Source organism: Triturus cristatus, chromosome 7 (assembly GCF_964204655.1).
Source record: "Triturus cristatus chromosome 7, aTriCri1.1, whole genome shotgun sequence".
NCBI lineage: Eukaryota > Metazoa > Chordata > Amphibia > Caudata > Salamandridae > Triturus > Triturus cristatus.
In genome coordinates, this window is record NC_140590.1 from 1278588015 (window position 1) to 1278611495 (window position 23481).

Here is a 23481-nt window from a genome sequence, read left to right on the forward strand (position 1 = left end):
GACTCGTCATCTCTGCCTCTCTCTTACAGCCGCTGACTTTCCCGCCAGCCGAGGTGCCGGTGCAGGCACAGGCTGCTCTCCAGCTGCCAGTTCCTGCCATTGTGCTGATCGCAGTTGCGGCCTACCTGCTGGCCATGCTCCTCCTCATACTCTGCCGGCAGTGCCTCCTGGTAAGAGAGGAGTGGGGCGAAGGGAAATGGGGTGCTGGGGCTCGTGCGGGGTGGTGACGACTGATCCTCAACAGGATCATGAGGAATGGGCTGACCTGCTCTGGGGCTGCATGCTCCCCTTACTGTGTGGCCAGGTTCCCACAAATCCTTGCATTGTCTTTCTGTGTGCCCCACCTTCCACACTGACACGTATGTGTCCCACAACACCTCATGTTGTCATTTGACAGAGGTCTTCACACCATCTGTCCACGTGATACACTTTAAAAAAAAAAATCTGTTTATTGGCATTTAAATATACATGTACATCATTTTGCAAGGTAAATAGGAGAGTATATATGACGCGAGAATATGACATTACAATGCATCATACCGCAATATTACTCCTGGTTAATCACAGCGTTACTAAGGCTTTTAGGCCTGTGATACCAGCATATTACACATCATAAACAAGTATGCAGTGTTATGGGCAAGGGAAGCATACCTGTCATCTTACAACTCCAGCCTGCAAACAGTATTAGTCAATCGCTTTCGGTCTAGACTTACATGAATCTCATGGCCGACATTCGGCTGCAATGTGTCTCATGCATAGAAATTTGTCGGGGTGCCATCTGTGCTCTATGTACGTTTATTAGCTGCCTCATTCATTAGGACTTTCCAAGCCTGGTCCCATCGCCTCTTTTGTAGCTACATAGCTTTGGTATAAACCCCCACAAATGTTTGGTCGGCTCTGGGGGAGGAGGGGGGTAGCTCACTGCATAGTTCTGTTTGCGTATTACAATACACCATATCCTTAAACCAGGTGGTTATGGTGTGGACCAGGCGCGGGCCCAGCACATCGCAACTCTGCGTTTGGCCAGCAGTAGCCCCATATCAAGTTATCGCCTAACTTCTTTCGGCAAGCGCTTTGAGTAGCCCAGCACTGCCAGCAAGGGGTCTGGGGTTAGCGTCATGCCAATGATTTCCCCCAGCGCATTTAATATCCGCTTCCAATAGTTGGCAATCCCTGGGCATAACCAAGCTAAATGGAAAAATACAGCTAGGCCCACTCTACACCTTTCACACTCTGCCGTGTTTCGCAGACCATAGTAGTGCAATCTATCTGGAGCAGAGTAGACCCTATTAAGGAATTTAAAATGGATTAATCTGTGGCGTCCATTCAATGAGACCCAATTCGTGTTCCCGCAACAGTATTTCCAGGTGGCGTAGTCTAAAATCTCTCCTATTTCACTCTGCCATTCTAGTCTGGCCTTGATGTAGTACTTTTTCCAGTAATCCTGTGTGATTTTGTATATGTTGGACAATATCCTTGCAGGCAAGTCTGTCTTTAATATGTATGTAAAGGCTGCCATGTCCGGCGGTTCTAATAATTCGTTTCCTAACATTTCTTTCAGTGCATGTCTCATTCTTTGAAAGTGGAATCATGTAAGCATTGTACCTTCTTGCCCTTCTGTCTGTACATCAGCCCAATCTCTCGCTTTGCCCTCCATAAATTAGTCCCCGATTGTATTAATGTTTATTGATTTCAAAGCGCGGATTACTCTCTTCTCTCTACATATCGGCAGCCAGTAGCACCATTCTATTGGAGTCAATGGGGAGTATAGTATGGCCCCTGCCTTCAGTTTGAGTAAGTGCTGCCAGGCGTGTGCGGTAGTGTTCACTGAGTCTAAGACTCTAGTTCTTCATATGGGGGGTTGAAACATTAGTACCAGCAGTGGCGAGGGAGTCGCCACCATTTTCTTATTCTGTAAATGGGGAAGCCCAGGGATCTCATGGATCCAGTGATGTGTGCGCGAGCTTTGCGCCGCCCTGTAATACAAATTCATGTCTGGGGCACCTAGACCACCCCATGGCGTTTGGGAGCGTTAGTATATCTCACCTAACTCTTGCGTGCTTCCCAGCCCAAGCTAACTTAACCAGCATTGATTTGATTGTTTTTAAAAAAAAATGTCCCGGAAGTACCATCAGGATATTTGTAATAGAAATAAGAACTTAGGTAAGATTACCATCTTCATGACATGACACCCGTCCCATCAGAGATGGGGGCAGACGGATCCATTGTTCTATATCTTCCTCTAATTTGATGACTACTCTCCCATAGTTTTCTTTAAAGACCAGTTGTGAATTGGTATGTTCCTTCACACCCAAATATCTTACCGGCTCAGTTGTCCACTGTAGTGGTTATTCGGGTTCGGAAGGCTCCGCCGCTGGTGTCAGCAGGAATATGATTGACTTGGACCAATTGACCTTGAGTCCAGACAACTCCACCTATTTGTCTACCTCTTGGAGTAGTGGAGACAAATTGTTCTCTGAGTCCCTTATATACAAAAGCATGTCATCTGCATAAGTGGATATGATCAGATTATAGCCTGGGAAGCATATTCCCCTATGTCTGTGATACTCTCGTAGAGCACAGGCCAAGGGCTCTGCAACCTATGCATATAGCAGCGTTGTTAAAGGGCACCCCTGGCACATGCCTCCAGATATCTTAATGGGGGTAGTAACCATGTGTCCTATTCTGATTCTGACTGTGGGCGAGTTATTTAGGACTCCTGTTATTTGTAAAAACATATCACCCAGTCCCATTCGTCTCAACACCTGCCTCATGAACGCCCACTCCACTGAATCAAAGGCTTTTTTCAAATCCCAAAACACAGTGGTAGCTTTTATCTCTGGTCTGGTGTGTTGTATAGCCCCAAACACTGTTCTTAGGTTATATGTCAAGTTACGCCCTGGGACCAATACTGCCTGCTCTGGCCCTACCAGCAGTGGCACCAAAGGGGCCATGCGGTTGGCCAGAATTTTGGCATATATCTTTGTATCTACATTTAGGAGCGATAGCGGTCTGTACGATGAGCACTCACTGGGGGGTTTCCCTGGCTTCAATATTGTCACTATCAAGGCTTCCCTCATTGAGGGGGGGAAGCTGTCCGTCTTCGCTCATCTCTTCAAATAGCGTTAATAAATGTGGTATAAGTTGTTCTTTAAACTCTTTATAAAAAGAAACAGTCAGTTTGATTATTCCTGGGGCGCTCCCCGCTCTCATCGTTAACACAGCCCTTATTTCGTTAGCGTCTAGTGGCCTCATAAGGTATTCTCTATATTTGTCAGTCAGCCATGGAAGTTAATATACTCTAGGTAGTCTTGGATTTCTTTTTCACCTGCTGTCGTCTTAGAGCTGTATAATGCCGAATAATACTGGTTAAATCTATTGGCTGCGTCTGCCGGTTCTTTCAGGATTTCTCCTCCCTTTGCATGTATTTCTGCAACTCCAGCCATCTCTCGTCTATTTCTCAATATAGAGGCTAGAATCGTGCCTGGTCTTTCTCCCTCCCCATAGATGCGGGCTGTAGCATATTTTCCCATATGTTTTACTTCTACATCCGCCGTGTCATGATATTCTTGTAATGCTGATTTTAGTGCCTCCTCAGCCCTGTCACTCCCCCACAAGGAAGTCTTGCTCCAGTGACCTCAATCGATCTTCCAGATCAGCAAGACGTTTTCTAAGTGCTCGAAGGACGCCTGAGTGTTTGGCCATGGCAATTCCTCGTATATACACTTTGAAAGTGTCCCACACCATTGAAAATTTGTCTACCAAGCCTATGTTTATGTCAAGGAAATTATCTATAGCCTCAAACATCTGTTTTAATAACATTATCAAGTAGAGAATATGGTGGGAATCTCCAAATGAAGAGAGGGATTCTTTTCTGTGGACAATCCATAACCAACATTATTGGGGAGTGATCTGAGTATGAGTGGGGGTGAATTTCGCATGTCTGGATCTTAGCGTATAGTGCTCTTGAGGCAAACCAGTAATCAATTCTGGTGTGCAGATCATGGTGGGCTGAATAGTGCGTGCAGCTTTCCCGGCTGGGCAGGCGAGCGCGCTCGCCATACGTCACACCGGTCCAGCAGGACAGCTGCATCCAAAACAGCCCTAGCAGCTGCTGAGGGGCGTTGGGCATTGGGCGGGCCCGCCCGAGCGATCCCAAGTCGTGTCCATCACACAGTTAAAGTCGCCTCCCCAGATCTGCGGGAGAGTCCCATGCTTACATAATCTCTCCAATAGATCTAAGTAGAACAGTGTGTTGTCATAATTTCGTCCATATATATTCACAGTTATGATATCTAGCCTCCTCCCACTGCATCTAGAGATGGCATATCTGCCCTCCGGATCCATCTCCAGCGCCTCCAGCACAATCCCCGATTTCAGACCTATCCATGTTATTACGCCTCTGGCGTGAGTGGTGAACCCCGCTGCATGGTATGTTTCCTGCAAGAGTCTGCTTGTCAACATTCTGCTATTAATAGGCAGTATGAGCGCAATGTCTATCCCATGTCAAATAAGATAGGCAGTTACTTTTCGCAGTTTTCTATAGTCATTAAGACCACGGACAATCCATGTTAACATTTTTATATTACTGTTCTGGTGTTGCACCATGTTTAGTTACTTTGACTAATCTTGCACTATGCATGATTAACTTATTGTCCTCCCCCTGTATAGCCTTTCATTGTACATTGTATGCTGGAAATCCGCCACTTTAACTTTGTGTTCACCAATAAACTAGGTCCCTTAACACCTTCCCCCACCCACGCTATGCGCTACCCAACTTTGCATAGTCGGCTGCCCCCCCCCTCCGTAGATTTTGAAACAATCCAATAAGGCTAATTCCATCCCAAAACATTTCTGGCTTTCAGCCATGGTGTGGACCACACTCGAGGGCGGATGTTGCCGGCTTGCCCTTATCTTCACCACTGAATGTTTTGGTGTCATAACCTTGCCATCTAAACTGTGATATTACATCCGGCTTCTAACTCTTGTAACCATTTAGATAATAACATTAACTTATAACCTCTTTCTGACTAGGTTGCCAATCTGTCTGTGATGTTGTCTGGCAGTTCTTTCTTTATGTTCAGAGAATATATGCACCCCCCAATTTGGCAGTTACCCACCCATTACCAACATTGCAATATGTATGCATCAAAACTCTTTCCCCCAATAATTCCAGGAGCTTAGCTGAGAGTATGTGCGGTGTCCCATTTAGTCCTGTTCGTCTAGATCTCTGCCATGTTCACCTTCTTGCTCCTCTGCCTTTTTGCATCTCTCTCCATTTTTAGTCCATTCTTTGAGAGCTTTCTGCAGGATTTTGGTATATGTGAAAATCTTGGATTTCCCATGCATATTAACCCTTAGTCATGCTGGATATAACATGGCATATTCCAAGTTCTGTTCACGTAGCTGTCGCTTCAGGGGAGTAAATTGTCTCCACGCTTCTTGCACCCTCATTATTAAGTCCGGGAAGAGTGACATTGTGGAACCTTTGTACTGCAAGTCACGTTTCTCTCTGGCGACCCTCAGCGCCACGTCTCAACAGTTTAGTTATGATGGATCTCGGTGCGGCGCCTGGTGGAGGCCTCGGGCCCAGCAATCGGTGTGCACGTTCCACCACAATCATGGCTGAGAAGGTTTCCCGGCCTAGGAGCGATACCAATAACTCCTCTACATTCACCTCTATATTACCCATATGGGTTGTTTCCGGAAGGCCTGTAATTCGAATATTGCTTCTCCGGGATCGAGCTTCCAAGTCCTCTGCCTTGTCCTGCAATGTGCTTAGGAGCTTCTCCATCTGTTTTTGCGTGGTGTCCGTCTCTGTCTGGGCCTCTTCTACTTCCATCACTCTTCTCTCCATCATATCTAGCCGCTCAGCGTGCTTGTCCAGGTGCTCGGTCATTCTGTCCATGCAGTATGCTAATGAGTCTATTTTGCCAGCTGTTGTGGACTAGTTCTTTTGCATTGCAGCTAGGATGTGCCTTATGTCCCCCTCTGCTGCCTCCACCATTTCATTTGGTGTTTCAGCCACCTGGTCTGCTTCAGTGTCTCTTTGCCTCGACTTTCGCTGTTCGAAGTGCAGCGTGGGTTGCGATTTGTCCACATTGTCCATGGCGATGCACTTCCCTCGTGCCTGATGTGACCTCTAACATTCACTGCGGTGCACGCTCATGCCTCTCGTGGGCCTCTGAGGCGTATCTCTTTTCCCCTCCCTCCTCTTGGATCCGCTGCACAGCTCCAGTCCACTCCATGTGGCTTTCAGCTGTTCGTTCTGGGTACGTGTACTGTTGTAAGCCCTGTCGCCCAGAGGGCAGTACGGTTCAGTGCGTTTCTCTTCTTGATCGGGCAGTTGGATTGCACCCTGCGGTTGAGTTCAAAGACTCCAATGTGGCAGTGATTTTTCTCTTTTCTTTCCATTGTAGTTTGGTTTTATATATAGTTCTTACCACTTAACTGTTAACAAGCAGAGTCATGGCTTCTTTCTTACTACCTCACTCACTGCGTGTCTCCCTGCATCGCTGTTTGCACTTCCTTTGCGCACTGGCATTATATCCAATAGTTCACATAGCGCTAGCCTTGGTTCTTTGTCTCGTATTCCAGGGATGTGTTCCAATCTGGGGCGTAGGGCCGCTGCACCCTGCCAGGCATATGCGTGCAAATGGCTGCCTCCCAATGATTGCGCCATTGGTAGCCAGGCTCACACGCTCAACTCCTTCAAAAGGGAAGTTCGCCCAGTGTCTCACTTGGTGCATAGGTGCGTCCCGACCCCCGCTTCCCTTCTCATCCCTATACCGGGTATTTGTGTCCATGTTGCGCCGCCGGTGTCACGATCTATCTCCCATCCGCCCCTGTGCTGCAAGGGCGCTCAGTGTCACTGCTGAGACTAGACCTTCCCCTTTGCGTCACCCCAGGTTGCTCGCTTCTCGCTGCAGGGCACTCAGGACAGGGGGGGGGGGGGGGCGGTTCAACATTTATGGACCAGGTGCTTCCCTACCAGTTTGGTGGTTTCTCCAACCACGTGAGTACAGACACTGCTGCAGGCCGTCTTTACGCCTCCAGTCCTCGCGGTCCATGCACGTGTGTCGTCGGCCTTGGGTAGGCCGTGGCCAGTATTTCTCCCCGTCGCCGAGTTTCCGCCCTGCCGCTCAGCTTCGGATTCTTCCGAGCAGATCGATCCTCGGAGGTGCTGTCGCGCTCTCTCGGGGTTATAAGTAGGGGCACTTTTTGTTGCTGAGATGCAGGATTCCTGTCAGATATTCGGATGGCTTAGCTGAGCCTGCTCACTTTGCGGCCATCTTGAGCACAGGCAAGCTCCGCCCCCGTCCACATGATACACTTCTTACACACAGCCCTGCCAAGTACCAGGCATCAGACATTAAACAAACACATTTCAGTGTGGTGGTCACGCATTTATAGAGCCTCCTCAGCAAGCTGGAGCGGAGTGCTGCTAATTACGCCACCCTGACAGAGTAAAGCTGATAGCTGGTGGCAGCACTTCTGCGCACTGCTTGTGGCAGGCTTGGGGGCTGGGTCAACTCCCTCAGCTCGCTACAATGCAAAACATTCACCCGACAGCCCGACGCAGCACATCTAATTCACTAAGGATGTCATTGCCCAATTGATACTGCCGATACAGCCTGCTAGGACACACTGTGAGACCCACTCCTATATGCCGCAGGTGGGCGCTGCATAGGCTAACTTTAAAAACCAAAGGAAATGATGGATGAAGTGTTGAACATTGCAAGCACTCACCCCCAGTCAACTGATCTGGGTTTAATCCACAGGGTCAGACTGATTTGCATATGGCCATGTTTGAACTGGGGTGGCAGAGTGGGCTAAAGAACGGTGATGGATTAAACCCAGATCAGTTGACTGGGGGTGAGTGCTTGCAATGTTCAACACTCCGTCCATCATTTCCTTTGGTTTTTGCTTTGTTCGCCATAAGTTGGCAGGGTATGCTCAGACGTGAGTCCCTTGCTCACTTTGCCACTGGATTCAAGCAAGCCTGGCTGAAGACGGCTGAAATGCCAGAAACCGGTCCTAGGAAGCTTGTTTCCGGTCCAGGGAAGACATGGCTTGTCAGTTCGGGCTGGACTGTTCCCATGAGGCACAGGGTCAGACTGATTTGCATATGGCCATGTTTGAACTGGGGTGGCAGAGTGGGCTAAAGAACGGTGATGGATTAAACCCAGATCAGTTGACTGGGGATGAGTGCTTGCAATGTTCAACACTCCGTCCATCATTTCCTTTGGTTTTAACTTTAAAAACCAGCACAGCCAGGAGCCTGCTGCTGCTGCAGCTCCACAGCATCGTGCCTCACGGCCCAGAGGGGCCCCAGTGGCGTAATGATCACCAGCGACCGACCTCTGGTAGACTTACAGCCGCAGCCAAAGTGGTGGTCTAGTGCCTTAGCACTGCAGCCTGGCCCCCAGGTTCATGACATTTAGCTTCAGAGCCTAACAGCTAAATAATAAAGTGAACTGGAAGAATTTACAGTCCAATTGATTTTACAGAAAAGGCTCACTCCACTGCCACCAGAGGGAATCGTCTGAATGAGTCTGGTCACATCTATCAGCATGTGAGGGCAATGGATACACAACAATGTTCTTCATTGATTGCAGTAACAGCTCTAATATCCTCTTCACAGAATCTTTTGTGTCTTCACATAAAGAAAAGCTACAGGGTTCTATTGCGTGTAAGGCAGAATCAAAAATGAAAAAGAATAACCTACTCCATCTCCCTAAACAAAGTGATTGAAGTGATTGAACAATTAAAAATGCAGAATCGAATACAGAGGGTATGAAGCAGTGCACTTTAACAACAAAGAACACAAAATAGCACAAACACTGACAAACAAGCAGTGGCACAGCCAATGGCTCTCACCCATGACACAAATTGTCTTTGCCAATGCATATTCCCCCTGACAGACCAGCCCTCCCTCCAGTACCTGGAGCCATGAATGCTGTGTGAGTTGAGTCCTCTGGACTGCGGCGCTGTCCGGGGGATGTCGCGGCTGGCCCATACCCATACGACATGGCGCTCGTTGACAAGTGTCACTCATCAAACCTAATTTAAATTACAAACTTCTTTTAGAGGAGTACCATGTGTCATAATCCTGCTGTATTGTAAGTAAAGTTACAGCTCTTCTGCAGTGTTTGCGGTCACTGTCTGCCAGTCTATGTCATGGTTACACATTTGTTTAACAGTATGATCAGGTTACAGGGGCACTAGGTTAGTTCCCTTCCACATCTGGTGCTTTGCAGCAGTATTAGGATCCTCTTAGAGTTTCTTGTTGCTCAAATGGATATAATTTCTGATATTTATATGTTCACTTTGTCTTCATTGTTTGATTTTTGCTTGCAAGAAAGTGTCACTCACAGTTGTTAAATGTGATTCATAATTCCTCTGAAATTATGAAAATGTCACACACAGCAATCTGAAACCATAGCAGTTATGTACTCTGTCTTCCCTTTTCACCTATTCAGTTTGCCTAGCCTCCTCTTGAAATCTGTCCATACATCCAGAGCTCATGCACCACGAACATCACACTCTTGGCGTGTGTTTTAATATCTACACTATGTCCATGTGTCTGCAAACATCACCCCCCACACACAAACCTAGGGACTCTCCTAACAAATTAGGTACAGGCCACTCACATGTAAGCTTTGTTCCCTTCTTCCTCCACCCGCAGATACCACATGCAGTCTTGACTTGTCCTTCCCTCCCTAGGCCTATGTTGTATGCCTGACCATTTTGAAGTACAGTCCACGCTTGGTCCTTTAGAACAAATAATACATAGATAAATCTGCTGATGCATTATGCCAAATAAAGCTTTTGATTTTGTTTGGATCGCTGTAGCTTGGAGTATGAAATGCTTTGTGTTCTCTGCAGTCACAGGGATTGTGCACCGACTGCTGTACTTGGGATAAAGCTGGACATCTGGGCCTGTGCGAGTGCTGTTTCACCTGCGCGGAGTGCTGCGACTGCCAAGTCCCCTCTGTAGCTCAGTGCCTGGACATATGTTGCCCTCGAAGCAGCGTAAGTAACTTCTCTGCAATGTGTGTGCACACCACCCACCCCGTTTGTGAAATTGAAAAATATATATGGGACTGTGTGAGAAATTCTTGGTGTGATGGTCGGCCACTGCTAGAACTCTGGTCTTCTCTCTTGTCAGTGACCCTCTGGGTTTCAAGTTCAAGTTCAAGTTCAATCAAGCTTTATTCGGTTTATAGAAATATAACCATAAAAGCATTCTACAATAAAAACATTTCATCATAAATTTTAAAAATACATTTTCGTATCATAAATTTTCACAGTAATGCATTTCCTCACAAGCGTAAGCGAAACATATTGTTAGGTATTTGTAAATGTTTACAGTATGCACTAAAGATCGACAGAGAAGTCATAAATTGATCCATACAAAATAATATAAACCTCAAATAGCAGCTTATTATCATTAAAAACTATGTATCAGAATATGTAATATTAAAATGTATATATTAAAATGCAATCTATTCAATTTCATAATTCAGCATTTCCAAATATGTAAGATCCTTTCTCCGTTTAATTGCCATCTGAATAAAAAGGATGACCGCATTACATATCGATGCATTTTCCAGATTACAAACATGATAAAAAGCAGATTTATAAAAATACAAGACTACTTGTGTGGATACCCCTGAGGCGGAAGCCGGGGGCTGTGTGAGTGCAACGCTGTGTATTCTATTGTATTTTAAATAATTGTGTGTTACTGTTCGCTTTTTTGTGATCCTGCACACGTTCGCTCTGACTATTCAATCCTCGCTCTTTCACTCCCCACACAGATTACTTGTGTGAATACCCCTGAGGCGGAAAGCCGGGGGCGGTGTGAGTGCAACGCTGTGTATTGTATTTTAAATAATCGTGTGTTGTGCACTGTCTGGCGTGTCACTGTTCGCCTCCTGTGACCTTGTACACGCTCGCTTTTCTGTTTGCTCTTAACCCTTACCTTGCGCACTGTACACCTGGCACTATCAACTTCCCTGCCATCCCGCTTCATTCCCATCTCAGCCTCCCTCCTGGCCGGACTCCATCTTGGCTTGGGACACCTGCCATTGGGTTAAGCTCAGGGTGGCCGCCATCTTGGGAGAAGGCAGGGGTAGCGCTCTAGTTGCGGCTGCCTCCTACCCTCCTCTCTCCCTATAAAATGACTATGTTCCCTAGACGGCGCAGCGGGCAGGCGCAGCGGGCGCGCCGGCGGCGCGCCAAAGGCGCGCCAAAGGCAAGCCCGTCTGCGCCCGTCCGCGGCCGGTCGGGGCCCGGGGCCTGTCACTCTGCCCAATGTTCATCTTATTCCCCCAGGGAGCTAATTTCTCTACACAAGCCTTGGCCGCTGATTACTACCAGTCATCTTAAACTAAAACAACTAGGCATTTCTCAAGGCCGCAGGACTTTCCCCGAGTTCAGGACTCTCCCGTCCTCTCTTATCCCTGAACATACTGTCATCCTCCCTCCCCCCAAATCTCTGCCCACTCAGGTACCTGCTAACACTGAATTAGCAATCATATATCTTAACACTCGGTCGTTAGTCAGCCATCAACTTGATATATGCCATCTTCTGGACTCAAACCGTCCCGATATTCTATTCATAACAGAGACTTGGCTAATTGAGGATTCTTCCCCTGACATTTTGGCAGCCATCCCACCTGGGTATTATATCCTTCAAGCCAATCGTCCAGCGGGGAAGCCTGGTGGCGGCGTTGCCGCCATTATCAAACTCTCCCTCAGGTTTACCTCCCTTTCCCTATCCAATATCCCCCAGGTCGATTACCTAGTCATTCGTCTTGAATCTTCGGTATCTCCCCTTACCTGCGTTCTGGTTTACCGCCCCCCCCAACCTGTGCCAAATTTTCCCTCGCTCTTTGGCGACCTACTCTCCCAGCTTACCATCAAGTATTCTAAACTCCTGGCTCTGGGAGACTTCAACTATTGGCCATCAGATGCCCATGAAAGCTCTCTCTCCTTGGCCTTCACCGACTTATTAAGTGGGCTCAATGGCCTCCAACACGTCCACACGGCCACTCACTCTAAGGGCCACATTCTTGATCAAGTGTGGACCTACAATCTTGGAATTAAGTCGCTCGTGATCTCACCTTGTCATTGGTCAGATCACTCCTTAATTTCTTTCTCTCTCCTGGTCCCTCCACCGCCCCCCCGCAGCCGAGGCCCTAGCCTCCTGGCCCGCAACTGGAATAAAGTTGACCTCAACTCATTTTTTACCTCCTTAACGTCCTCGATTCCATCCAGCCCCGGCTCCATTGACTCCCAAGAAGCCGCACTTGTCAAATGGCTAGAGTCCGCCAGTGACAAGGTTGCCCCCCTCAAGCTAATCAGAACTAAACACCCTCATGACGCACATCGATGGTTCTCGGACAGCCTTAAATCTTTAAAACTGGGACTCCGCCAAGCCGAGCGCCGTTGGCGTAGAAAATATGACCACTCAGAAAAACTACATTTTTTAAAACTTTCTGGTGAATACAAACAGGCTATCTCAGCCGCCAAAACTGCTCACTTCTCCACAAAAATCCTTAATTCTGCTCAAAAATCCAAAGACATTTTTGCCATTGTGGAGGAGCTCTCACATCCCGACAGGGTGACTCTTAAGCCCCTTCCTTCTCAGGCTCTATGTGATTCTCTTAATCTATTTTTTATAGACAAAATCAGTAAAATTAAAAAGAGTATCCTCCCTGGATCCCTGGTGATGCCGCCCACAGAGCCCATCTCCCCTTCTAATCTCCATTCCCTAACCCACTTTCCCCCTATACTAGAAGTAGACTTTCTCTCTCTGCTTAATAAAGTTTCTTCTGGCTCTCCCACGGACTGTTGCCCTACTGCGATTCTTCGTGCTGCCTTTTCGGCCTGTCCCGCCCCTCCGCTAGCCCTCCTGAACAACTCTCTTCTGTTCGGTGTGGTCCCTAGCCAGTTCAAGAACGCAGAGGTGGTTCCCATTCTAAAAAAACCTAATGCCGACCCCGCAGTTATGGGTAACTTCAGTCCTATCTCCCTTCTCCCTTACTTGAGTAAGGTACTCGAGACACATGTGACCAGTGTCCTCAGCTCTTTTATTGAAGAGTCCAACTTCTTAGACTCCCAGCAAGCTGGGTTTAGACCTGCTCATTCGACGGAGGCGGTGATCCTCTCTGTCATGGAGGAACTCCGTAAAGGCGCCGATTCTAATACTAGTCAAGCTTTGATTCTTTTAGATCTATCGGCAGCCTTCGACACGGTCGACCATACCATCTTGGTCGACCGTGTCAAAGAGGCGGGTATCAGTGGGACCGCCCTCAGCTGGGTTCGTTCTTTCTTGACGAACCGCCACCAATCTGTCCGACTCTCCCAGTTTTCGGCTGACAAAATGAAGCTTACTTGCGGCGTTCCACAGGGTTCGTCTCTGTCACCGCTTCTATTTAATTTGTACCTCACTCCCCTTATTCGCTCCCTCCGGGGAAAAAATGTCACTGCATTTAATTATGCAGATGACATTCAGCTTGTTTTCAATATTGACTCCTCGGACGAAGCGATTCAAGATTTTCAGCTCTTCCTCTGTCATATCAGTAATTGGATGGGCGCTCACCATCTTAAACTTAACCCCGACAAGACGGAGCTTGTCCTTGTCGGAGGCCCATCCAACCCCTGGAAATCTACTTTCTGGGCCTCTTCCCTTGGCCCCTCCCCGTGTCCGGTTGATAAGGTAAAAAGCCTAGGAGTCTACATCTCCCATGATCTCTCTATGAAACACCAGGTCAGTGCCACTGTGTCCTCCTGCTTCTTCCAGCTTAGGAAGATCCGGAAAATAGCTCACTTTTTGACCACCGAGGCCCTCACCCTGGCACTGCTGGCATTAGTCATCTCTCGGATTGACTATGCCAACGACCTGTATGTAGGCATCCCACAATATCAAACTAAGAGATTACAGCTGATACAGAACCAGGCAGCCCGCCTGATCTATCATCAACCTAAACATCTCCACGCTCGCCCTCTGCTCAAAGCCCTTCACTGGCTTCCTGTTTCAGAGCGTTGCAAATTCAAACTCGGTTGCTTGACCCATAAATCTGTGGCCGGCATAGGCCCTTCTTTCATTTCTTCCCTTCTGCACCCTTATGTTCCCCCTAGACACCTCCGGTCTTCTCACCATGCGCTCCTACAGACGCCCAAATTTAGGCGCAAGAAACATGGAGGCCTCAGATTCTTTTTCCTGAATCCTTCCTTTTGGAATTCACTTCCGTTGGAACTTAGACTATCTCCCTCTCACCTACACTTTAGGTCTCTTCTTAAAACTCACCTCTTCCGCAGCATTTATACATAAGTACTCCTTTCCCGCCTTCCGTGCCTCTCCTTAAGCAAGTGATCAGCGCCAAGAAACCGTCCGGTGTATGTTGCGCTTTACAAGTTTCTTTTACATTACATTACATTACATTGGTAATAAAAAGTGGTCGTAAAATTAGTTTTCTAATGTCCCTGTAGAAATTACAGAAAAGTATAAAATGCAAAGTACTCTGGGGGTTTTACCACCACACGGGCACCTGGGTAAGTTTAGGCTCCACTTGCCCATCTCAGGGAAAGCTACTTGAAAGTGGAGCGTACTCAACCTTAGTCTTGTTAAATAAAATCTATGCTGTACATTTCTTGTAAAAATAAGATACGGTTGTGTGCCAAAAGAAATCGGTCCTTCACAATAAGATCTGACACCTAGTTTTGTCCTGAGTTCAGCTACCCTCTTGTTTTCTCTAGATTTCAGGAATCTCCTCTTGAGCTCCGTTTTACTATAAGTCTGGATGCTCTCGGGATCTTTTAAATTAGTAACTATGTTGCACTCAGTTAAAAGTTTACAAATATAATGCAGCCATGGTATATTCCTATAATAATCTAATTTAAGGCAATCCAAGATTATGTCTTTGGTAAAGTGAGCTTCATCTTTTGTCCAAATTCGATGCCACAATATGAGGACAGCCACATTGATCAAGTCACTCATACATGGTTCATCTAGCTCTTTGTGAGCTATATAAGTAGCTGTTGAGTTTGGGACCGATAAAACCCTTCTCAAAAATTATTCTCAAGGGTTTGTAATGGAGAAATATCTGCCATACCCCATAGTGCTCCACCATAGCAAACCCCTGTGATGCACTTCCTCCCGTATAACTTTAAGATCTCACGTATCAGCTTATTGCCTATTTTCTGAGAGAATCTAAAAATAGCCTCTCTTGATCTCACAAACTTTAATTTACAGGAATTTACATGTGCAGTCCACGGTCCTTTGCTATTAAAAAGTAACCCCAGATAAGAAAAGTAGATGTCCTTTCGATGGGTGTTCCCCCAACATTATGGGTTCTGCACTTTGTTTTCATTTTCCCATGTCATGACTAGTGTTTTGCTCAAGTTTATTTTTAAGTCTTTTTTGGTCATGAAGTTTGTAAAATTATCTATCAGGAGTTGGAGGCCATTTGCAGTCCTAGATATTAGGACTGCATCATCTGCATATAATAAAACTGGGGTGACACGTTTGCCAACAACAGGGGCATCAGCTTTCAAACTCTGTAGTAAAAAATCAATACCATTAATATAAAGAGAAAATAAGAGAGGGGCAAGGACACAGCCTTTTCTAATTCCTCTAGTAACTCTAAAGTGCGTAGTGCATTCCCCTTCTAGCCATAGCGTATTTTTGAGGTTAGATGGGCATATAACTGTGATAGGAAATTTATAATATCACGCGCAGCTCCCATCTTGAAAATGTTTGCCATAACTTGGAATGGTTTACCAGGTCGAATGCACTGGAAAGGTCGACAAAGCAGAGATGGAGTAGACCTTCTTTGGCAAGTGTGTATTTCCCTATAAGCAGCTCGAGGTTTACGCACTGCTCAACCGTTCCAATACCCCTTCTAAAACCGTACTGGGCGTCAGTTAATACGTTTTTATCTTTTATCCATCATTCCAACCTAGCTAATTAACTCTGCCCATTAATTTAGAAGTGGAATCAAGAAGAGATATTGGTCGGTAGCATTTTTCGCTACCTCTGTCGCCTTTTTTAAAAATAGGCACAATCACACTTTCAGCCCAAGTTACTGGTAACACCCCATTTATAATAGCATTGAACAGGTTAACTAAAATAGGGGACCAGAAATCTACATTATGCTTAAAAACATTAATAGGGACCCCATCCGGTCCTGCAGCCTTTCCACTTGTGCTATTTTAAAGCTGTTTTTATCTCTTCTATGGTAATTATTTCTATTTTGGGAGTATTTATTAAAGTTGTGGAGCGATTTTCGTCAATTTCCATAGACTGTTGTGTAAGGGATTAAAAATATTTTCAAAGTTAATTAACCGTTCTTCTGGCATAACTAGTATATCAACCTTTGCAGATGAAACATCTTTAAACAGGGGCTGGTCTATAGTTTTCCAGAAGAGGATAGAGTTCTTAGTCTCGGCTGCTTGGATCAGATTATCCCAAGCATTCTCCCTAATTTCAATTTTTCTCGACTTTGAAGCTTGCTTATAGCTCTTCCGGAGACTACAGATTTTTTCTCTATTCCTTGGTTTACTTTTTAATTCTTCCTTCAAATCCCTGTTTAAACTAGAACAACATGGTTAAACCAACGTGGATAATCATCGCTGTTTTTCTTATCTTTAACTTTCAAATCCTTAGAAATTTCATCAGAGATATTTTGGAAGGCTGAAACAATTTCAATGTTACTGGATAATTTATCCATGCATGTTTTTATGTGATGGTTATTTTTTTGAATTACGTTTTCCACAAAAACTGTGGGATCTACAACTGTCCACTTTATCGATATTCTGTTTTCACCTTGCGTTTTATTATTGGTTGCAAGGCCAGTTGTCTTCACTTTATAATATAATTTGGAGTTTAATATTAGCAAAAGGAGATGATGGTCACTAAGCAGACTGGGTTGTATGAAACATTTATCAACCAGGCACCTACAGTTCCTAGATATTAAGAAATGGTCAATGCATGAAGATGACCTAGCTCCCTCATATGTATGATTAACACGAACTCCCTCATAAGGATCTGGCTCCATGATTTCTAGGTTATGTTTATACATAACATGGTTAATTGTTTCACCATATAGATTGTGAGGGAAATGAGGAATATGGTCACCAAGTACGTCTTCATAGCCACATTGGTCCCCTATAGTATATTCACATAGTTCACTATTAAAATCCCTTGCCCAGATTAATATGCTTTCGCCCCCCAGTTAATTCAAAAATGTGTCCAACTCTGCCTCCAGTTTTATAATGATCTCTTGTCTTGTGTTGTCAAAAATAATGTTGTAGAAATTAATAAGTACAATATTCTGCTTTCCTTTGACAGTAAAAACTAGGAATGGAAGTGCTGTGAGTTTGTGTATGTTTTCTTTAGTGTCAGGGGTGCTAACACAGAAATTAATACTGCTAGGCCTCCACACGCTCTCCCAGCCTTAGACGGTATTGCTGTAGAAAAAATAGTTTTAAAACCATTAATATAAAAGACTTCTGTCGACCATGTTTCCTGTAAAAGAATCAAAGAGCAATGCTGAATACTTTCAAGCCATACTGGGTTATGCAATTTATTTTTGGCCCCTGCAACATTCCATGACATAATTTGTAGTGGCCCGACCAATGAGCAGCTTGTTGAAGCTACTCCAATCAGGCTGTTCTGAAAGGTAGGATCACTACAAACATTTAGTTGCGGCGCTTCCATAGAATCTGCTTCCATACCTTGTGAGGGGATACAATAATTACCTTCATTTATCTGCTCAACTGTCACAAATACTTCTTCAATGGGTGTGTCTAATAGCTTAAAAGTACAGGTGCTATCATCTGGTTCTGTTGTTTTTAAGCCCAGTCAATCAACCTCATGCAGCTTCCTAGGGGGGCGAACCTATTTGGCATAAGTGGTATCCTGAATTTAGCTGGGGTGCAATTAACTCTGCCTATTTGGTGGGACTGCTCAGGACTAGATCTGTAGAAGTATCCAAGAGGTACTGCAATAATGCTGTCATTACGATCATCATACGGGCCAGGTGTATTTTACCGATACATTTTCCAATAGGCATCCTACCACTTCAGAATGGCGGAAATTTACTACGACACAGTCCCCATCGCATAACTTTTCCCCTTTACCCACCCAGCTTACTCTTCTTAACATAATTATTTCTTGGGATAAAAGCCTAGTGCTACAATGGGTGTTACTGGAGAACCAGTGTACAACCTGGTTCTTCAGTGAGCCCCATGTTTCAATGGAATTATCACAAAGTTTTGGGACATTTTTTAAGGCAATAACATAGGGAGTAGCTTGGGGGGGGGGGGTTAAGCTGAGAAATCCCTCCTGATACGTCTTAGGTCTATGGTGGCTATCAACCACTTGATTATGTTTTGTGCCATTTTGTAAGTTACCATTTGTTCTGTTAACAACAGGTTGAGATCTAGACGATCCTGGTACTTCCCTTGTTTGCAATACAGGGGGTTGATGACTGTTAGCCTTTACTACTTCTCTTACAAGGCTTGGAACATTTTGTTGTGATTCCGTATTATCATTCCTACTAAACATGCCAAACATGGGTTTCTGGCATATATTCTTAACATTTGATGTCTGCAAGGCTGTGACCAGTTCCATTAGTGTAGTAAAATCTTTTTGCACTATTTTTATCTCAGACATAACCCGTTCTCTCAGTGGTGTCTATTTTTCCATGCAGTTTTTTAAAAAAGTGTCTCAATGCCTTGCATATGTCGTGCTGCATCTTCGGGTCCTATCAAAAAATCCCTTTCATCCTGTCTTGATGTCTTCCCCTCTTTTTTTGGTGTTCTGGAGGCTGTTCTTCGACAGCACTGGTGCAGTTTGCTGCTTACACCTCTTTGCGGGTGGTGAGATCAGATCTGGTGAATCTGATACTGCGGATATTTCAAGGAGAGTTGTCGATACACAAGGTCCTGGCCTAATTGAATAGTCTGGCTTAGGAAGATTGGAGCTATTATCCTTCAGACTACTATTGCCCCAACGTTTTGGTCACCCAAATCCTGTGCTTCTAGTTCAGAAACAGTGCTATTTTCACTATCCTCCATGACAAATTTAGTCTCCTTTTGGGCAGCATTCAGGGCCGTTTTAGTAGCAGCTAGCCGCTCCTCTACCTGGACAATCTCACTGTTAATAATACCCATTGCACTTTTCAAATAGTTTGTAATCGATGCTGTTTTGGCCGCAGGCTTCCCCTTGGTTGTTACTGCCAATATTCTCTTCCCCATTTCGCTTGTTATACCTCAGTGCAGGTAAATTAAATTTAAGAAGTCTTACTGGTGATTTGTTTCTTCAGATCGCAGGACCAAGAGGAATGGCCCAGCCCAGCCTCGTCCGGTCTCGGTCGGGAGCAGACGGGCCACCCTTGGCCCGGGCTTTGCCCGGGCATGCCCGGGCGCATCCGCGCTGCAGGAGTACAGGCGCGCCTTTACAGCATCCGGTGTATGTAGCCCCTTTCCAGGTGGCGCGTCACGCTAGGGGACCGAGTCCCACCCCCAGCGATGGCGGGGTTGTTTGACGGGTTGAAGCAATGGGGAGACAGGGAAAGGAAGTTTGGCCCACGATCGTTGGCAGCACCGAAGGTGAGTGCTGCAGTCTGCCTCCGCCCAGTTCCACAGGAAAGCGTCCCTTCTGGGTTTCATTTCTCGTTCTGTGGCTTTAATATGGTAGCAGTGGAATTTTCCACCCGCGGGACAGTCGATGAGGAATCTGAAAGTTCCTAGTACATATAATCGAGATCATTCAGATGGAAAAGCGCATAGTTAAAAAGTATTCTCCGTGGCAACATGCAGCTGTTCAAAAAATCAACAAAATATAACATTAATACAATATATGATCTGTATTTGTACCATCACACAGCCCACACATACAGGAGTCAACGTAATTCTTATGGTGACGTTGATCTGTATTTATTGTATGCACTGTTGACTTCAGTTGCATTCGAAAGTATGAATAGTTAGATTGCTAGGGCAAGGCCTGAGAAAGGTGGTTCTAGTGTTTTGTGGCAAGGAAAATGAGTGTTCTCCAACACAAGATTTACATGTCTTAGGAAGTCAAAACGTGTTGTCTGTGGCAGAAATCGCCGAGACGCCTACGGGCATTTGTTCGCGCTTTATAAATTGTAAAAATAAATAAATAAATAAATAAATCACTGAAGTAAGAAAATCTGTGAGGAATGCAATGATTTTGCATATTGACCCTTTCTGAAGAAATACCGCTTAAAGATGGAGTGCTTGATAATCCGGAGCCAACCAATGGGAAGAAGTGTTTTTTTTTTTTTTACAGAGCATTCTGTAAGATTCCAAAAGGCGTGCTGTCAATACTCCTGCTGATGGATGGCATCGTCCATGTTGCATTCGTCTATGCATAAAGTGAACTCGGACATGTCCATTCCTTGACTGGATTTTGCTGAGATAATTTGATAGTCGCTGAGTATTCAAGATGCATATTTTCATGTTGCGATTTTTCTAGCATGTAGGGCGTATCTTCGATTTGTGGTGGCGAACAGTTAATATTGGGTTTATAGTTAGGCCTAGGGTTTTCTCGAATCTGGTGTTGGAAGGGTGTCCAACCTATCTTCGTCCCTTCACTTCATCTGGCATGGACTTCCCCTCCATTTCTTAGACTACAACTTTACTTCATCTTCTCTTACTTTGTGATATTATCTAATAACTTTTAATGTAATCATAATTTGGCACTATGGTTAAAAAAATCGCTACATTAATTGTTAACAATAATTCAGGCCTAGGGTTAGCATTCTTGTACTTGGTTGAAATCACATTTTAATCAAATTAATTGAAGACTGTTTTTGAATAATACTACTTAGTCCTTTTATTATTTATTTTAATATAATGCAATATTATTTATTGTTAGGGTTAGTACTAACAATTTAATAAAATGAAACTAAATGATGTTTTTTTTCTAAATATCCGCGACGGTGGGGCAGCAGTGGAGTAGCGGAGGGGAAAGCATTTGAGGAGTGGGTGGGGTGTCAGGAAGTAACAGAGGCGCGCAAAAGTGCTTTGTGGAATGCAGAATAGCCTGGCAGCAAATGGCAGCTTCTAGGAGGTGATGGGGAAGCAGCATGGGCGTGTATTTGAGGGTGGGTGGGAGCAGCACACAAGAGTGATAAGAAAACACAGAACTCTCCTTGAGTACTTAATGAAAAATAAAAAAAGAAATTCCCTAAATGTGAGTAGTGGAAGGATACAATTCAGCCAGTCAAAAGGATAGCAAAGAGGCTGTGCTCAAGAAGAAAAAGGCTAGCTATTGAATAAAAAAAAAGCAAATGAGAGCCCATTAAGCAAACCAATGGTAGCCAATGGATGGGCTCCAAGCCCACTGCCAATTTTTAGTATGATCCACAAGCGGTCTTTCTCAAATAGACATCTAAAACTTCCTGCTTGGTAAGAATTAAAAATCACAGACAGACATCTCTTCTCCTAAATAGAAATCAGAAACATATAGCCAAACTTCCATATGAAAATCGGGGATGCCCTCTAAACATCCATAAAAATGTCTAGAATAAACTGGTCTACTCCTGCAGAAGAAGTTGAGACAGGCTTGGAACCTGCCTTTAGCTCTTTGCTAGACCTTTCTTTATAGAGAGCATTAAGAATGGTTAGAGGGCAAGCATAGCTTTGCACAATTTTGTGCATAGCATCTTGCTTTGTGTGTGCACAGGATAGCCTCTAGATGTAATCTGTCTCCCAGTGCAATCAGATAAACGAAATAGAAGGTATAGTGCTATTCCACTTCTTCTTTAGAGAGTGTACTTATTCATCTATCGAGTGAATCTAACTGAAGTCTTCATTTTGTTGGACGATAATGAATACATATCCATAGCAGGCAGTTCATCATATGAGCTTTCTCAAGGCGGTTCAAAAATAAAAAAATGTCAAAAAAATAATTTAAAAAACCCCCAAAAATTCACATTCTGAATCGTAAACCTACAAAAGAAGATGCGAAAATTGGTGCTCCAAATGTTAAATAGATATGACTTTTTGACAGTATTAAGTGCTCTCTCTTACATTTGATCGGAAGAACATATTGAAGGGAATAAATAAAAAGCAGTATGTAGTGTATAGGCAGTAACGAAAAAGTACTAATAGCGTGGAAGAATCATGCTGAGTGATTTCAAAATGGTACAAAATGAACAGACAGGCAGGCAGTCAATCGGAGGAGGAGCTATTTGATTCGAGCTCTTTGCCTGGAACCAGGGAGTCAGTGTAATGACAATCCAAGTATTATAGCCCATAGAGATTGTACACCCCTATTCCCGCCCCCTCCTGTAGCTCAGATATCCTTGCTGTCTTGTAATATAGCTGGCCTAAGATCCAAGGGTGGCTCCCGAGTTGGAACAGTTTAGTGGAACAGGATGATGTTTGTCTATACCAAGAAACATGGTCCCCTGATCCACTATTTCATCTCGGTTATTTTATCTTTTACACCCTGGCGATCCGTGGCATGAGGGGGGTTAACAACATGGATCAAACAAGACTTAGGCCATAAGATACAGGTCCATACTACACACTGCCTTGACATTCTTGGTGTCCGTTTGCAGACCAGCTCTCATGCCAAGCTTGATATATACAGTGTCTATGTGAGAGGCCAAAGAGGTGGTCAGGGTTCCAGAACTGTGATGGCCCTTGATGAATTATAAGACAACTCCACAGGCACATCCTTATTAATAATAGCAGTAGACTTCAACACAACCTTTGAGCCACTTGATCTAAATGACAACAACTTAACTGAAGAGGAGGATGCACTCTGGGGCATTCCAAGTCTTGAACTAAACCTGCCAAAGATGGACAGAAACAGCCCTTCAACTTAAAGCTTTCTGTCTGGAAAATGGTGTTAGGGCAGCAATTGGGAGAACCATATCTGATAGACAGGGGGAAAACACCTATAGCAATGGATTCCATGCAAGTCGTATAGACTATCTTTTATTGATTTGAAAAAGTGGTCTGCTCTTTTCGGTATGGAAATTTTAAAGAGAATTGAGAGCGACCACGATCCATTGAGCTTTGCAATTGCATTTCTGAGTACAAGCAAGGGAATATCTCTGCCTACCTTGTACTCAACCAGAGACTCGTTAATCTCTAATGATATGAGACGGGTCAAGCGGACTAGGATAGTAGAGAATCAAAATGTCTTGTCCATTATAATTAGTGAAGTGAGACTTGCAACAGCGGAACTAGAGGCATATCCATTAAGTGTTGCTGGATGCGAAGACATGTCAAAGATTCACACTAAACTTTTTGACAAACTTCAAACCCATTTTGTCAAGTTCTCCCATAGCAAAGGGAATCCCCCCAAGCCTCAGCACCATTGGTAGAATAAAAATGCAGACAAGCTCGTAAGCATATTGCTGAGGCTATAACACTAATAACATAGCCAGCATACAACAAGCCAGGAAATTATATTAGACTTCCCAGTGC

General features: G+C 44.8%; 1 protein-coding gene and 1 long non-coding RNA gene across 4 annotated transcripts in view; one reads left to right on the forward strand and one right to left on the reverse strand.

Moving 5' to 3' along the window:
• The window catches only part of LOC146811826 (uncharacterized), a 164103-nt gene extending 144488 nt beyond the window's left edge, over nt 1–19615 (reverse strand). For both annotated transcript variants that reach the window (XR_014966787.1, XR_014966786.1), the window contains exons 1-2: nt 19319–19615; nt 8945–9063 (exon numbers count right to left, since the gene is read on the reverse strand). This is a non-coding gene — a long non-coding RNA (uncharacterized LOC146811826). The remainder of the gene's footprint in view (nt 1–8944; nt 9064–19318) is intronic.
• Nucleotides 1–23481, forward strand: part of LOC146811827 (uncharacterized) — a 188233-nt gene that overhangs the window by 138956 nt on the left and 25796 nt on the right. For both annotated transcript variants that reach the window (XM_085618818.1, XM_085618819.1), the window contains 2 exons: nt 30–170; nt 9889–10035. In XM_085618818.1, the coding sequence (XP_085474944.1) occupies nt 30–170; nt 9889–10035 (288 nt within the window). The remainder of the gene's footprint in view (nt 1–29; nt 171–9888; nt 10036–23481) is intronic.